Consider the following 17,663-nt stretch of genomic DNA (forward strand, 5'->3'; position numbering starts at 1 on the left):
ACAGTGCCAGACATTCTCATATTGCCATTGAGAAAAATCCAAGAAAGTGCTGTGACAGTCTTCAGGCAACATTCATTTTCATGTTGAATTGTTCAGGAGGATAGGGCAGAACTTTTTTTTTTTTTTTTTTTGCGGTACGCGGGCCTCTCACTGTGTGGCCTCTCCCGTTGCAGAGCACAGGCTCCGGACGCGCAGGCTCAGCGGCCATGGCTCACGGGCCCAGCCGCTCCGCGGCACGTGGGATCTTCCCGGACCGGGGCACGAACCCGTGTCCCCTGCATCGGCAGGCGGACCCCCAACCACTGCACCACCAGGGAAGCCCAGGGCAAAACTTTTTAACTAGTGTGAGGACAAGGTTCACACAACATTCAGTATTTTCAAATGCTCCCTTACTTTGGGGGCTTAATGACTAATCTAGTGGCCGACTTTGAGGGCTGAGTAATATTCCCCATTGCCAAATTAGCACTTCAGTGTGTTTGTGTTACAGTTGTGAAATATGTGCTGTATATAACACAACAAATTACAGTGGCCTGATCAGCACAGTGAACCTAGAAAGATGTGATGGCTGTGTGCATGGTAAACTGCAGTACAGTCTGCCTATTCTTCTACTCCTGGTTTCTAGGGTGAGCCAGCGTAGCCAAGGGGTGAGTTTTGTCATGTACGGCTTTTCTTCGTCACTCCTCAGACCCCTAGCTTATAAATGTGTGCTTGGAAATTAACTCAGGGAAGAGGAGAAGCAAAGTAAAGGGTTGGGGGTTGGGAATTGGTTTAGGGCATAGTTTTCTTGGATTTAAAAATATATATAAGGATACAGTGGTACACACATTCAAACTGGAAAAATTGCAACTGCAGGGCATTTGATTCCTCTGTTTGGATTCTGAGGGCAGAGTTTACTCTCACTCAGTTCAGAGCTTTTAAGTATGGCCCCTGCTACGTGATGATGCACCAGGAGGGGTTTCTAGCTTTGACTTTAGCCTATAGATTTATGCAGTGGAAGAGGCTGGAGGACCCTTCTGTCCAGTCTCGAGGGTAAGTAAGAGAAGGAGTTCTACTTATAAACCATTACAAATTGGTCCTTAGTAATGGCTGCAGTGTTGATCAGATGATATTAGGAGTCCCCCAGTGATTCCTTGGATAACAGCTACATGTAAGTCAACCACTGAACATTTGCTTGTAGCTGCTCTAGATTTCTGTTTTTACTGAAGGACAAGGAGTATAAACATGAGACACACAGTCTAGAGGCTGCTTAAAGGGTTTCTCTTGTTTAAAGCTTATATTGAAATGTCAGTGTCTTGTGTTCAGCTAACAGTTGCCGTGTTGGAGCTTATAACGTGGGTTGCACTTGAGCACCCAAATGGTAACTATTATTTTTTCTGTTACAAAACTGACTGATTAATAGTTGTGTTCATCCAGGTTTTATAAATTGGAGAGAGAGAAATTATCATTCCCCTTTGAACTGGCCTTAGACAAACAGATTTTGTTCTTGTAGCACATATTATAGTAAATGATTATCACATTCCCTTCTAAGGCAATGAGGTTGTATTGCAATTATGCATTCAGATTCTTTCCTTTGCAACATTTAATATTAGAGTAAATATTTACATTAGCATCAGTCTCTTCTATGTAGACTTGATTCCTGTTTACATTTATGTTCACACTTAAACGAAGATTAACAAATGGAAATAATTATTTTAGCTGAAATTTATATACATATGACATTATTTCTCACTTATACCCAAACCATCTTTAGTCATGCTTTAAAGTGTTCTCATTTATACCCAAACCATCTTTGGTCATGCTTTAAAGTGGTTGACCAGGACAGGAAGTTGCTGGCTGCCAACACATTCTCAGTGGTAAGAGCTTCACTCTTGCCTTTCCTGACATTGGACCCACAGTGCTGGCGGCATGCATGGTCCCCTGCACCAGGATACAAGAGAGAGGGGTTTTCTGTTTGTTCTGGAAAGGTATGGGTTTATATTGAAAGCTCCATATTCTTCTCATTCGGTGGGTTAATACACACTGTGATGTTTCTCTCTCTCTTTCCATGTGCTAGTTTCTGCTTTCACATGTATTTGGCTAGAATACTTTTCAGTCTAACGTTCAGAATTGGAGTTTTTCTGTACTTCATAATATTGCTCATTTCCTGTCTTAACTTTTGGCATTCAAAATTTCAGTGTTGTAATCGATCTTTATTAGTAGGGTATAGAAAAGACAGTGCTTTTTTATTCTTTAATTTTCAAAATAACCTATAAAGGTAAATTATGCTTATTGTAGAAAATCTGAAGAGGGTAGATAAGCAAAAAAGAGGAAGAAAAATCTAGAAGTTTCTTCCATAGATGCCACCTATAACTCTTAACAAAAAATAGGGCTGCACTAGCCTATTATATTCTTAATGGAATATTGTAATGGTTGTTAAATCAGTTGACTCAGAATCTCTTTTTAATAAATGAGTCAGACTGTATTATTACCCAATTACTGTCAGTTGCTACCTTTCCAGAGAGCAGAAATGGTTACTTTGATGGAATTTTTTAAACTTTTGGCACCTTTAGGAAACAAGGTGAGAGTTGTGGCTTCCTGGGTAAAGTCCTTGAGTCTGAGGCTTAAATTGACCTGAAGCTGGAGGCGTTGACAGTGCACCTCATGAACATGGACGTTTAATGGAAACCGTGGTTACTCTGTACTGTTCTTGAGGACCTAGCAGATAGGAAGAAAGAAGGAGGGAAGCTCAGTTTTTAAAGGAAACAGAGCTTAGCTGAGCTTGGCCCCCCCCGGACTAAGGGTGTTTTCGAAATTCTTTGAAAATTAAGACACTGCCCTTTGCCACACAATGCAAGTATAGAATGAATGATAGCTGAGTTAAACAGAGACTAAGTATAAACTTTTGAAATTCTTATTATAAATAAGTTTCATTAGTTTGCCATTATTCTCTATCCCCCCCACTTCAATTTTTAAAAGTACAAAATAAATTCTATTAACCAGCTGTAACCGTGTTTTGGGTCCCCCTCTCTCTCTCATTCATTATCATTTGACCCTGTGGTGATAAGTAAGTGTGAACATGGGAAAATGAGCAGAGAAGTTAACAACAGTGAGAGAAATGGGTGGGTATGTCCATTGTCTAGGTTGGAGCATCCTGGCTTTTGCTTATCTATCATTTGCTGTGTAATAATTCAGATATATTTTCTGTCTTACTCAAATAACTAGGACAAGTTATTTGTTGGAAAAGACCTCTATGTAACTTAGAAATAAAAAGCAGATAGAACGTCCAACGTTTTTTTCAACATTACAATGTGCTTTTAAACTATAAAGAGTTCTGAAAATGCTGGGTGCTATTGTTATTATCATTGCTATCAGTGCCCTCACAGAGCACGTAATTCATGGGAAAGAAGTCTGCACTAATAATGCATAAATACTTTATGAGCATGTGTCACCTTTTTGTGAATTCACTGGACTAAATTTTGATTATTTAACATTTTGTGATGGAACTTCTCTGTTCTTTGGATAGGAAATAAATAAAAATCTATGAGGACATTTTCCTTATACTCATATAAATATATCTTATTTATTTTCCCTTCTATTATTTTTCCAAACAAAATACTCATAGTCAAGAAAGATGACATCACATTGAAGATCACATTAACGTGCATAATTTACGTTACGTTCATGTAACAGTCGATCATCATCCCCAAGAAAACCCACCAGGCCAATATACGTTCCTTGACAAACGTTGCAAGTTTAAGAATTCTGGAACATATGTGTATAACTTCTCACACCCATAGGCCACATCTTGGTTCTTGTGCAAAGCACATAATTTAAAGATGAAATTAGAACTCTTAGGAACCTTCTTGCTGTCACAATAAAGGTATACAGCACTGAGGAAATAGAAAACATTTAAATTTGGCAAGTATTTCTGACAATTAACTTACTGACCCAATTCCCTACAATAAATAGTGTTTCTTATATTATTCAATATCCAAAATTTAGAAGAATTTTGGTGCCTTTAGGATTAAAAAAAAGAGAGAGAGAAAGGAACAGATGAAAAACCTTTGATCTTATATAATCCCTAAAGCTTTTTGTATAACCCCTAGTCATGTCAGTATGCACAATTAAACTCCTTCTTACATAATTATAATCAAGGAATTTACTGTGCCACCCAAATACAGAGTAGGTTTTTATCTCCTGTGAAATGTAGACAGTACTGGGTGGCTTAATTAGTGCTTTGCTTCTCTTTTTACAAATTCCAATCCTCTGCTTCTAAAGACTCATACTTGCGTGAGAAGAAAGATTAGGAATACAAATAGAGTGATTTTACTCCTAGTTAGCTAATAATAATTCACTTTGTAATTGGGCCTTTGTGTTGCCAGTAATATCAACTGGTGACGGACTTCTGCATGCATGTGGTATTGAGTAAAAGGAAATAACTTTGGAGTGTAGACTCGTTACCCCTACAGTGTAAATATGTCTTTCATTCCCTAGACCTAGATTATCTGACACAGATGGTCCTTAGTAGCATTTCTAATCTTTGCAAATAAGAGAAGATAAAAGTATAACTTGATAACATTTCAGGTTAAACTGAAGCCTCCTAGCCCTTACTTTTCCTAATGAGAGTCTTGGGAATAGCCGGTGTATGCCATAGCATGTCTGCTGAGATCATGGACCCTGAGGCCAGGCTGTCTAGGTTTAAGTTCTGGTTCCACCAAGTATTGCTCCTATGACTCAGAGCAAAATCGGTTCAACTCTCTGGGTGTCACTTTCCTCATCTGTAAAATGGGAATAATAGTAGTTGTTGTTAAACTCGATGAATTCATGTCTGCAAGCACTTAGAACAACGGTGTCTGGAACACAGTAAGCACCAAAGAAGTGTCAGGTTGTTCGTTCTAGTGCTATGGGTTTTCATTTCTTATGACTGCAAATTGAAACAAGTTAGAATAATCCTTAAATGTATAATTTCATAAACATTTTAATGAGGAAAACAACATAAAAAATAATGTTTTCTGTCTATAACACAAACTTTTCATTTTATATAGCAATTGTTACTACATCAAAATATTTTTCTACCTGTTCCTGAGATATCAAAGAAAACTCCAGGACTAGTCAAAAGTGAGCCTGGAGCTCATGAAAGTGCCTTTGGAGAAATACAGGCAGAGTCTAGATCTGAGGGTAAAACCGAAACTGTCTTACAAAATAAAGGGAGCAATGAACTGAGAAGATATGGGGGACTGGGAGTTTCAAGCAAGAAAAAAGAGCATTTATAAAACACTATGAGCATTAATAATATTTCAGAATTGCCAGAAAATCTTGGAAGTAGAAAAAGGAAGTCTTCAATCGGAAAACCACTAAAAACCTTATGGTTAGTAATAGAAACCTCTAGAACCTTCTAGATAAACCAGAGGAGAGGCCCGGGGAGAAGCTGTTCATTTTTCTATGGTTCCTTTATTTCAGGACTTTGGAAATACACAGCCCATAAAATCTTGCTAGTTAGAGAAAAGGAGATGCCTCGTTATTGACACCAAGTTTACTTTTAAAAGCTTAATAAAATGCATTTTTACCCCAAGATGAAACCTGCCCTGTGGTTATCGTTCGATTTTAAATTCCAGAAATGTTTCCAATTGATATAAATTCATAAATAATGTGAAGTAACCATATATACTACTACACATTTATATTGGGGGCTGGAAAGAGTTTAATGTATGCAGTTATAGTTAACTCACTAGTCTGTCAAAGATGTGATGGGTGTCAACTTTTCTGCTCACGCACTTTCCTTAACAGATGAAGGACTGAACCATGAGTGCAAACTCTGCAGCCAGACCTTCGACTCCCCTGCCAAACTCCAGTGCCACCTGATCGAGCACAGCTTCGAAGGGATGGGCGGTACCTTCAAGTGTCCTGTCTGCTTTACAGGTAGGAAGATTATTACTGGAAAACTCTGGAGAGTTTCTCAGCCACATCCTGTCTTTCCTGCCAGGGCATACTTCCCACTGCTATGGCCTTTTACAGATCTGACTTCAGTTCAATTTGGGAAGAAGACGTTTGATTTCTGCTGATTAGCATTATCGATTGCCGCCTACTTTAGAGGCTCAAACGGTCAGGAAGGTGAGCTGTCAGGATGAACAAATGGCATTTCAGGTTCTCTCAGAAGTTTGCACTTTTCCATTTGTAAAATGACATCCATGTTTCATTCACTTTTCTCCTCTAGGTGTTAAAAGGTTAGCAAGGCAAAGGTGGCTTTTTCATCATAAGACATGGGACTAAAAGAAGTACAGCTGTGTTGTCAACACGTCTGTTATTTAAATGTGGAGAATTTTATAACATTCCCTCTATGAAATATAAAGGCGTTATTAAAACCCTCCCCCAATTCTTTGAGCTAGAAAACAGATTAAATGAACACATTAGATGAGGCCTTTATTTCCTATGTCACTGGATTTTTAAAATAGAAGTTGATGTAAGTTTACACTTTTAAGAAGAAACTTTTATGAGATGTTGTAGCATTATAGTTTTCGGCAGCAGCAGCAAAAAAAAAAAAGAAAGAAAAATTGCAAATCAGAAACTATAATTTGAAGCCCATAGGGGTTGAAATATGATCACACACGTTTCTGCTGCTCCCGCGACAATGACAAAGTTATTTTGGAAAATCCTTTGTGATCATTTTGCCTGTGTCTTGGGCTCATTGGTCAAACCCCTCAAGGCTGTGTTTCCTTCTTATTTGTCAGAAAAGGCAAAACAAAACAAAAACATCTCCTCTCAAAAGTGACTTCCTGGTTTGCGGTGTAAAATCCCAAAGCATTGGTATTAACCTTCACTGCATTCAGCCTGTAGATTTCTGTCCTGTAATAAAATAAAAAGAGAGAGGCCATGTTCCTACACAGTTAGCACTAGTAGTACCAGACTATGCTGGTGGTTCTGCCTTTACCATTTGCCTGTGAGGCTTCTTCATTCAATAATTCCATCAGCCACTCCTTACTTTGGAACTATTTTTTGATTCCTCCAAATTTGTATTTAAAATATTTATGTTTTCACCATAATGTAGTATTGGTCTTAATACAATGAGTCAGGAGTCTGGGTTCTTTATAAAAGCTCCTAGTTAGTCTTCATAAGGAGGACTGGGTCATAGATCTCATGATTAAGACCCCTAATAAAACAGCCCTTTCATGCTGTGGCCAGGAGCCTCGTAAAATGTGCGAAGTTAGATAGAGATTTGTTGCAGATCAGTATAAAAACCCCATTTCTTTTGGTTGATGTAGGTAAGAGACAAAAATGCATTAATCATGAACGGTCTGCCTTTCCTGTGCTGACAGACCTGAATTGTTTTAGTGTATCTTGAAGTAATTTTAGAAAAAGCAATTTAAAAAAAAAACAACCTTCCAATATAAAGCGTGTTGTGGGGGGAGAAGAAATCTGAGCAGTTTTTTAAGGTAATGAGAAATATGATTAAAATGTATGACTCACAAGAACAATATTCTAATATTTTAGGCTGGCTGGCAATTAGAATAATTTTAATGATTAGAGTCAAAGTCAAACACCAGCATCTTTAATAAATCCTTTCCCTGCCTATACAGATTAATATTGTAGATGCAAACTTTTTTAGGTCACAGTGCACCAGGCATCCATCAGAAGTCAGTTCTGCCAACCCAAACCCTGCCTCTGGCATATACAATTTAATTATTAATAGTATGTCTCCTAGGTAAACTGTTACACAGTCTTAGGGCCTTGTTTTGTAGTCATTAAAATTGAACATGTTTATATTATTGAAACCCTTGCATTCAGTGTATAGGCTGAGTTGATCTTAAAGTATCCAAAGAGAATTTACCTGCCGTTCTGTTACACATTTATAGACAGTGCCCCAGAGTAGCTGTGGGATATAATTTTTAGCATTAACACATTTAAATAGAGAACTGTTTGGTAGCTATGACTTTAGGCAAATACAGTAAACAGGGTTTTGGCATCTATGATTTCTTAACCTATGGGTTGCTGAGAAATAAGAATCATTTCTGTTCAGACAGTGCTGTGCCTTTGACAATTTTCATTTTAAAAGATTTATGGGGGGCAGGGCCTCGATAAACCTTTACTTTGGAGCTGTTTGGGTTCAGTTAGGTGCCCGGTAGAGTGCATCTTAAGAAAAGCCAGAGACTCACTCTCCCCAGGCCCCTGGCAGTGGTCACCCCCAGAAGGTATGCCATTCATTCTGCCCCGTCTGCAGCTGCTCACAGGGAGTCATGGACGGAGGGCATTTCAGAATGAAAATAACCCCAAGTTCACTCTTCTTTTATCATTGCAGTGTTTGTTCAAGCAAACAAGTTGCAGCAGCATATTTTCTCTGCCCATGGACAAGAAGACAAGATCTATGACTGCACACAATGTCCACAGAAGTTTTTCTTCCAAACAGAGCTGCAGGTAATATCCCCATGAGGAGGGCTGGCATTGAACTCAGTTGCTCTTCTTATAGGAAACAAGGGCGTTTTAAATCTGGATTCACGGTATCACTCACCCTGGGCCACCATGATGCTTTGTGTGTAGTGGGGCAAAGGGAAAATTAGAGGCCGGATTAACAGACACCAAAGTCATTTTGCCCCTGGCTGCTGTCAATCATAAAAAGGACTAGAACAGGCCTCTAATTGGATCTTCTGACCCAGTGTGATAGACTTAGGGGTCAGGTTTACTGGACTGTAGGATCATTCACCTCACTTGTCAGGGCCCACTCTCCCAAACTCTGTTTTATTCATGTTCTGTTCCCACTGGGCTACGAGCTGGATGGATGTCCAGGTTATTGTTGTCCTGAGGGGCTTAAAATTGGAAGGGAGAAGGGAAGAGAAGAAAGAAGCTATACTCTTATCCACTGTGTTTCTTCTACGTAACAGAATAATTATTACTTAGTGACAGCCTTATAGTTGCAAATTTGGCACCCAAAGACTTCTTAGCCTTGAATGTCCCACTTGCTAGATGTGTGACCTTGCACTGGTCCAAAATGCTTCAGAACCTCGGGTGTGAAGAAATAATAGACAGGTGTAACACTCACAGGGCTGTCGTTAGGTAAAAATGAAATAACAGGTCTGAATGTAGGGTATAAACTCTAAAATATAATAGAAATGTTTGGTCAGTTTGATTATTCTTAGCAATAGACTGGTGTCAGTCAGAGACCTGGATCCTAACCAGAAATGTCCCTTATTGTAAAAAGAAAGAAGTCTATTTTTCCCCCTCTTACTTCATCTGAAAAATGGGTCTAATAAATATCTTCATTTTTCAGATGGAATGAAATAAGAGTAACATGCCTTTGTTAAATCTTGTTGGTGCCCTTGGAGGAGAATGGATTAGAATTCAAAGTTATTTCATTATTGTGAGCATTATTATTATCAGTAGAGTTATTTAGACTAAAATAGGGTGGGGATGATTTTCTTTTTCCTTTGGTACTGAATTCCCTAAACAACCAGAAGAGGGTCTGATGTGATTGATGTGGTTGAGGCAGGACTAAGGGACCCAAAGCCCCACCCACTCCTTCATCTCCCATCCCACGCTGTGGACCCTGGGGCAGCTTTGGACCTCCTTGGGCTCTGAGGAAGCCATATTTATGTGAATTTTGTATCAAAATAAGGGATTTACAGTTTATCATCTCAGCTTTCATCCTACCAGTGAACAAATAGCAAATAAGGACGTCAGATAAAATATATATGAAAGAATGGGTGATGCTATTTAAGTGTTATAATGTGTCGATGCACCAGTGTTAAAGTTGCTCTATTACTTTTCATCACTTCAAAGAAGATTTCTACTCTGTCACATCTGTTTGTGAATTGAATATAGAAGACAGACCAAGTTAGACTATTATTTAAAAGTATACTTCATGAAAGTAACCTAAATTTCTATTGGAAAATATAGTATTCTCATTGCAATAGGTATGGAAGGATAAGTCCTTTGAGTTTGTGAGATTGTAAAGGATATGGCTAGTACACCTAAATGATGCTGTTAATTAGTATGTAAACTGTGAAGCAGAATTCAGAGTAGCTTAAAATCAGAGTTGTAGAGATTCTGTAGAGACTGGCTTCTTACCTAACGTTCCTGGAAAAAAGTTTGCAACAAATCCACTTTTGTACTATATTAATAGGTTCTAATGCTACTGACCTGCTGGTCACTTGAATGTCTTTCATTAAAAGAACCCCACACTCCAGCAGTGGTGGCCTGTGGCCCATTGGCGAGCAGACAAAACTAAGCAATTAAGCACATCCTTCAGGACTCCAGGTTTCTTTTATGGCATATTTTCGCGTTTCATGGAATGTACAGTATTCTCTCTTTCCATTACTGGATAGACCAGGGGTTCTCCACCTCTTTGATCTCAGGATGCCTTGAAACAAATTACTGAAGACCACAAAGGGCTTTGATCTATGTGGGTTACTATCTGTTGGTGTCTTCCATATTAGAAATCAACATTGAGAAATGTTTTAAACGCAAAAATACACAAATAAACAATTCTACTGTAGCTGTTGGAGAAATTATATCTTCCAATGTCAAGTAGCCCCTAGAAGATGCCACTGTACACTCACGAGGTAATGAGAGTGTAAAGGGCAAACATTGTCTTAGTGTTATTGTGAAACTAGTCTTGACCTAACAGACTCCCTGAGAGGATCTAGGAGATCCCCAGAGGTCCCCCAGCCACACTATGAACTGCTGGTATAGAAGACGTAGTACCGAACACAAAACTTTTTCTGAGTCTTTAAGACCTTATGAGGTCAAACATCTCTCAAAACATTTCTGACTCATTCATTCAAATTGTGATCTGGGCCCAAATAAGACTTCTTTCATAATCCGAAGCTGTAGCCTTATTTTTCCAATCCCACAACTCAGAATCATACACATTTGGCCTTGATGTGAATACTCAGGCTTAAAATGTACATCATTCCTTTGATAAGAACAGTATTTATAGTTAATATGTGATAATCACTACAGCTAATATCCACAGTCATTGAAATATCTATGTAGGTCTGTTTTCTTAAATCCCTAGTAATAACAGTGGCTTTTAGTTTCAACGCATTAAGAAAAATGGATCAGAGTTAACTTTACTTCTAGTTTTGAGAACTTTTTGATTTTTATGATTTGAACTTAGAGGTTCACAGTCCTGTGCGTTTGTCTTCATTACTCACATCACTTTATACCCGTGCTTAGAGGATGGAATTAATATGACTTTTATATATTGATGACTTATTTCCTGCATAGAAAGTGGTCGGGGTAGGTATACAAAAAATACAGTTTTGTGCATTTCTAGAACAAGGGGGGAAATCAAGTGAAATTAAGGTGACAATAGAAAATAAGATCTGTAACTAAAATAATAACAGAGTAGAAAAATGAAGCCCCTTTACCAGCCCACTGTAGTTCATGCCTCGGTATGAAAATTAATGCAGATTTTGAAATTGATCCATGTCATACTACCTAAACTCATCTACATTTTTATGCCACTAACTAGTAGTTCAGAAAGAAGGACTTTTCACAAGAGGCATTTTATAAACCAAATGCCCAAGAACTGGAGATTGGAGCTTTGGAAGCATATAGTTTATTTGGCTCTTATATCAGAGTGAGACTAATAGGGTAGGTTTAGGGTGAGCATTCATCAGAATTGCCTAGGAACATCACTGTGGTGTATCTTTTAATGGTGCATAAACGATTTCATGACCATAATAAGTAATTTACATTTCTTTCACTGTTTATACCCAGTTAAAAACACAAAAACATCTTTTTGAGGATAGAAGTGCTTTGTTGGATATAAAATTACACACACACACACACACACACACACACACACACACACACACACACACACGGAGATGTGTTATTTTCATTAACATCACTTACAGTACTAGTCAGAATTCAAATAATTCCTCATAATACACTGTCCATCTTCAGGAATCAAGGACTTAGGCATTCTCCTTTGACATCACAGACCACAGTTGCTTTTAGAATTAAGCAAGGTGAAACCTCTGTTTCTATGGGACACTCCATCTAGGACTTGCCAGTGTGAAAGCTATTGTCTTTGCATGACCTCTAGACCTTTCTGACCAGAAGTTCTAAATGCCAGTCCAGGGATGTGTAATGTGTAATTCCTGGCAGGATATCATCTATTTCTTCTGGTAGAGTTTTCCCCCGTTCTTGCAAGGAATTTTAATATACTTCAAAGGCCACCTAGCATGCTGGTAGGGAAGATGTGCTTTGGAATAAGAGTGCATTATTTGAACTAAGTGAACATTTTGTTATTTTAAAAGCAAATGAATATGTTGAATGTTTCACATGTTTTCCTAATAGACCTCAAAACTTTTTCTGCAGAACTTAAGGAAGCTGCTTTGAGAGAAGGATAGTATGGTCCAAGAATAATATCCTACAATGCATATTTGTATCCGAAGTGGTTTATACAGGTGTGGGCAAGTGGTGTGTTTGTAAAACTTCTGTTGAATAGGCCACTTTCTTTCAATACAGTAATTACTGTTTAATTGGTGCCTCTAGAAAAACTACAATTCAGTGGCAGTGATCAAATCATCCTCTTCCAATGTGTCCCCATCATGTTGTGAATTTAAGGGACGTGGAAGGAATTCCAGCGGTGGGAAGAGGGGGAATTGGCCTAGATGAACTTGAGGCTCTGAGGTGCTGGTATTAAGTTCTTTTTGAGTCAAAGATTATTTTGATACTTGGCCTTCCCTTCATTAATTCATGGATGCAGTATTTTCCACATACAAAATAAAGTAGTGATTTGACATTCTGAGGGATACGCCAAGACTTCCAGCTATCGCTGAAGTTTAAATACGTAATCGTCTCTACAGCTGTTTGATCTTCTTCTCAAATCACTTTCCCACCAAATCAGCCTGATTTTGATGCGTATTTTTCACACCACAGCGTCACTGGTGCTCAAGTTTTATGGTCACATTTCTGAAAGAAAAATGAATTACTGCATATGGAATGGGACATATAGGACAACAGTACAGCACTGAAATGTGGCTGCTGTGTGGTTGACTGGGTCATTCACTAACTTAGCTCCTTACCTAAACTAGCCTTTTAATAATTGTTATATAAGTTTGTGTCTCAAAGTATTAAGTAATACATGCCGAGGCATTGAAGAATCCTTGTTGGGAATCCCCTCGGTGTCCAGTGGTTAAGACTCCACACTCCCACTACAGGGGGCACGGGTTTGATCCCTGGTCAGGGAACTAAGATCCTGCAAGCCGCACGGTGAGGCCGAAAATAAAAATAAGAGGTTGAATGTATTTAAAAAAAAAAAAAAAAAGTGAGCCTTTAAAAAAAAAAGAGTCCTTGTTAATGGCCAAACCATAGATACCATACTATAGACTGCTATCATCCCTATACCGTTCTGAGGTAAGAAAATATATTTATTAATTTAAAATATTTATAAGAATATAATTTTATCATTTTCAATTTACCATGGCCCCAAGCTCTCTATGACATATCAAAAATAATTAGAAATATATAATATTTACAGTCTACTAGAAAAGATTTACATATGATTAACTATCATATGAGGTAATATGTGATAAGTTGTTCTAAGTATTCCAAGAGAAAATGTTTATTCTCCAGGTGGGGCAATCGAGAAAGTCATCATGTGGGAAGCATTCAAGCTGGTTTTGAAGGACGGATATGCTTCCGGTATCTGTGGATGTGAGAGAGTTAGCCATCCATAAAATCTCAAATAGTTAATGATTATTTTCAAAATAGTTTTCATGGGGTTTTTTAAAATTTGTTTTATTTTGCTTTGATTTCTACGTAGGCAGCTTAGTGCAAGGGAAAGGGCATGAAGTACAGAGAACAATCACCAGAGTTTGATTTTGGTCACTGCCGCTCACAAGCGATGGAGCTTCCGTTTTATCATCTGTAAAATGGGCATGTAGGAGACAACAGAGCATCCTGCCCAACCCCCAGGGTCCTGGTGAGAGTGCAGTGGAGTAGCCGATGTTGAGCCGTCAGTGCAGAGTGTGGAACAGGGAAGCACTGGGTGAGCTCTGCTTCCCGGACCCCCTCCCTCTCCCTAATGCTGACCTCAGTAAACAAAGTCAAGATCCATCATTACTTGGAAATGAAATCTCTATCCCGGACATGTCAGATGTTTCCTTAGTTCTCTGTTCTAGTTCACTGGAACAATTTCCCAACTAATCATACCTTGACATAGTTTCATGTTAATTGGTTTCCAGGTAAAAATTCTTATTTTTAAACATTCATCTTTTTCAAAGGATTAAAGAGTCTTCAGCTTCCTTTTAGTTCTGGTTTTTCTTTTTAGCACATAACTGTAAAACTAAACATTTAAATTTGCTTTCAGAAATGTATTTCAAAACAAGCTAACCCTTCTCCCCCGCCCCCCCCCCACCTCCGAAATTAAAGATGAGGGGCCAAAACAAAGTTTTATCTTGCCCCTCCACGTAAGACAAGGTAGGATCGGGATGTAGTGTGGGGAAAAGTTTGTTTTAGTGTTAGCTTGTTTTCATATTTTTCTCGGAGTCAGGCCGAAATTCTCTTTTGCAAACAAGAGGAGTGGAAAAGTGTGTCTTACTGCTCACAGCACATCTATAAGAAGCACCTCTAAAACTATTTGCCCCTCATAACTCATCTTCTTCTCACAACTTTTCTATATTTTTCAATTGTTTTGTTTTTATTTCTAACAAACAGAGCTTGAAATTCCTTTCATTATCCCCACTCCAGCTGTAAGACTCCAAACCCTGTCCTGCCTTGTCCCTTACCATGTGGTCTCCCTTTGGGACCCTCAGATTGGAACGATTTGCCCATCACCATGTCTGGGCCTGCCATAGCCGGGTTCCATATTGACAGTCATGTGGTGGGGTGTGCTTTCTGCCTCTTCCTAGGTGGTCTGTGCCCCATACCTTGGTTCTCCACGGCCACCGATCCACTGGACCTCTGTGTATCTCCTGTTCTTGGGGCTGAATTCGCAGTCCTTAAACGCATCGTACAGACTCAGAGGGCTGCAGGAGTATAAATTGTATCAAGGGAACACGTGGCTCTGGAACTGGTCCGCTTCTACTCCGCCTCATTTCTCTGCTTTGTGGGCCTGCGGGGCTTTTGAAGTAAACGGGTGCTACGGCAGCTCCCACTTAATTTGCTCAGTGGTTAAATTGATCTATCTCTTTTATTTGATCGGATCTCCGGGAACCGAATCGTTTGCATTGACTTATTGATTGGATCTATGTTTTCACCATTACTTGTGATCACTTTCAGCTGTTAATATTGGCTAATTCAATCAGGATTGATTGGCCTTACCACTGAAGGCAGAAACTTAATCATATAGGACAAAGAAATAGGGCACGGCTCACCTCAGTTTGACTGTTAGTCTCTCTCTCACCCTCCTTCCTCCCTCCCTGCACCTTCTCTCTTCCTAACATGTAAGCAGTAGTAAAAAACCTATCAAAGCTGCCCTTTTTCTTGAGCAAAGAAGGGAGTTTAAAATTTTATAGCATTCATATGCATCTAAAGATGAGGTAGCTTTATTTTGCTTTTTAATAAAACTGCACTTAGAAATGAAGCAAGCATACCGAAAGATAAGCACGGTTATCACAATGAACTCATTGGGACTACATGAGTAAATGAGTTTTCAATTACCCGTTTTGTACCAATAAATCCCTAATCCGTGTGTGCATGCTTGGGGGCACAACCTGTGCTCACCTTTTTCTAGATTTGGCCCTCACTGCTTCACCATGTGTCCTACCAGTCACATTTTCGAGAGTCAAGTGGGTAATAGGACCGAAGGAGGGGCAACAGAGGTATTTGCATTAAGCGGAAACCACGTTATTTACATTGAATCACTTCTGCAGCGCCCCAGCTCAGGTTTTAAAAATTCTCCATCCGTTAATTCCTTAATGTTCATATCGATGGCTGGTTTTCGCTATTAAGAGATGGAACACCACCTCCCCGTTCTAGGACTCATTCCCTTCTCCAACAGCCCTGTTGTTAGCGATCTGCCATTACATTATTTTTTTGTCTGGCCCAGAGTTGACGACAGATGGCCATCTCCGAACTGCCATCAGTGCGACCTTATGGAGCATTCAGCTAGTGTGTACTGAAGAGCACTGCGGCCACTGCTGCAACTCCCTCCCCTCCCCCACCCCCCGGAAATGTTCATCACCTCTGCCACATTCCGCTTTGGCTGGGCTCTGCTGGCCCTGCCGGCTCCTGTGTCACCAAGACAGCCTGCTGCCACAGCACCGGAAGATCTGCCTCTGTTAGGAGCGAGAAACTGCGGGCACAGTCGTCCTGCAAAGACAGCACTCTGTCTCAGCACCTTTGCAGGCAGATCCTTGGGCGAGAGCTGGACCTCCACATTTCTAGAACATTCTGCAATCCAGGGAGGCACGTTGAAGTCTCCCGTGTATTCCTGTTTTAGATGATGTTTGCTCTACACATGGATCAGTCTCCTCACATTAGCAGAGACACAATGCCAAGAATAGACTCTTTGTGTTTACAAACTTCGATCGGACTCTTGGAAAACACCACTTCCATAACCACCTGCCGTGGCAGTTAGAGAGGAGGTAGTCATGGGCTTCAACGCTCAATCCCCTGAAATGGGCAAAGGATCCACTCCAGCGTCCTCTGACCCGTCGATGTGGCAATCCGTTGGCCAGCCGCATGAAGTGAGCCGTTGCTGCACGTTTGGAGAAAGATTGATAGGTTGTTCTTCACTGAGTTTGCTAAGGCCAGGCGGTTTCAGAGCCACGAGTGTATTTTCAGAGGAATTCACATTTGTATCCTTTATTGTTATATTTGCAGTGAATCTACAGCTCGTAACAGGCTCTGCCCCGCAGCTATGAAGGAGTGAGTTCCCCTCATTGGGGAGAGAGCAGTGTTCTGTGAAAGCCTGAGATGTGGCGGGTGAGATGAATAGTGCTTAAAAGTGGTGCTCGCGGTGCTGTCATCTAGAACAGCAACTCCGAAGCTTTAAACGGGAGTGAGAGGCAGGGTAAACGAGTCCTTTAAAAGTGGTGAAATTTTAAACTGCCGAAAATAACAGGCCTCCTTCATTGATAACTTCATCGAGGGAGGGAGGGAGGGAGGGTATGGGGGAGGTCACTGGGCAGGAACCGCTTTCCCGTAAGAGGAGGGCAAAGTTTGCAAAGGGGAGGCTTTTCCCTTGTACCCAGCGTGTCTGGGAGGCTGGCATCTTTCTTTCGTGCCCTCCTTTTGCTTTGATGCGGCCCCTCAGATGGCAGAAGACCATCTCTCGCCGGAAACCCGAATCGCCCATAAAAGGTTTCCTTTTTCACTTGGCCAAAACTTAATTTTATAATTATCTGACTTACAGCACTGGGCACAGCTGCTGAGTTTGTGTGCCTTCTAGACAAATAAAAGGCTACCGTGATACTATCAAATACCAGCAGTACGCTGAGCTGTGCTTGGAGTTTATAAGGGTGAAAGGTGATTGTGCAGGAAAATAGAACAGTCTATTTGCCGTGAGCCGGGCACTAAGACCTCATCCCCATACTCAGTTATAATTCATGACAGTACTGGTGGGAAGCCCTCATCCCTCTGTGGAGTTAATGCACCTCCACTGAAGCCTGCTGTGAGCACCCTGCATCCCCGCCCACCATCTGTGCCTTCGCCTGCAAGCCACCCCCCCAACTCCTCTCTCTCTCTCTCTCTGTTACTCACTCTTTCCTGAGATCTCCTGGTATTGATATTGATAT

At 40.1% G+C, this 17,663-nt stretch overlaps 1 protein-coding gene across 1 annotated transcript in view; it reads left to right on the forward strand.

The window, feature by feature from the left end:
• Positions 1-17,663, forward strand: part of ZNF521 (zinc finger protein 521) — a 282,650-nt gene that overhangs the window by 247,972 nt on the left and 17,015 nt on the right. The window contains exons 5-6 of the mRNA XM_032653879.1: positions 5,767-5,898; positions 8,273-8,388. Coding sequence (XP_032509770.1) covers positions 5,767-5,898; positions 8,273-8,388 — 248 coding nt within the window. The remainder of the gene's footprint in view (positions 1-5,766; positions 5,899-8,272; positions 8,389-17,663) is intronic.

Source organism: Phocoena sinus, chromosome 14 (assembly GCF_008692025.1).
Source record: "Phocoena sinus isolate mPhoSin1 chromosome 14, mPhoSin1.pri, whole genome shotgun sequence".
NCBI classification, from domain to species: Eukaryota; Metazoa; Chordata; class Mammalia; order Artiodactyla; family Phocoenidae; genus Phocoena; species Phocoena sinus.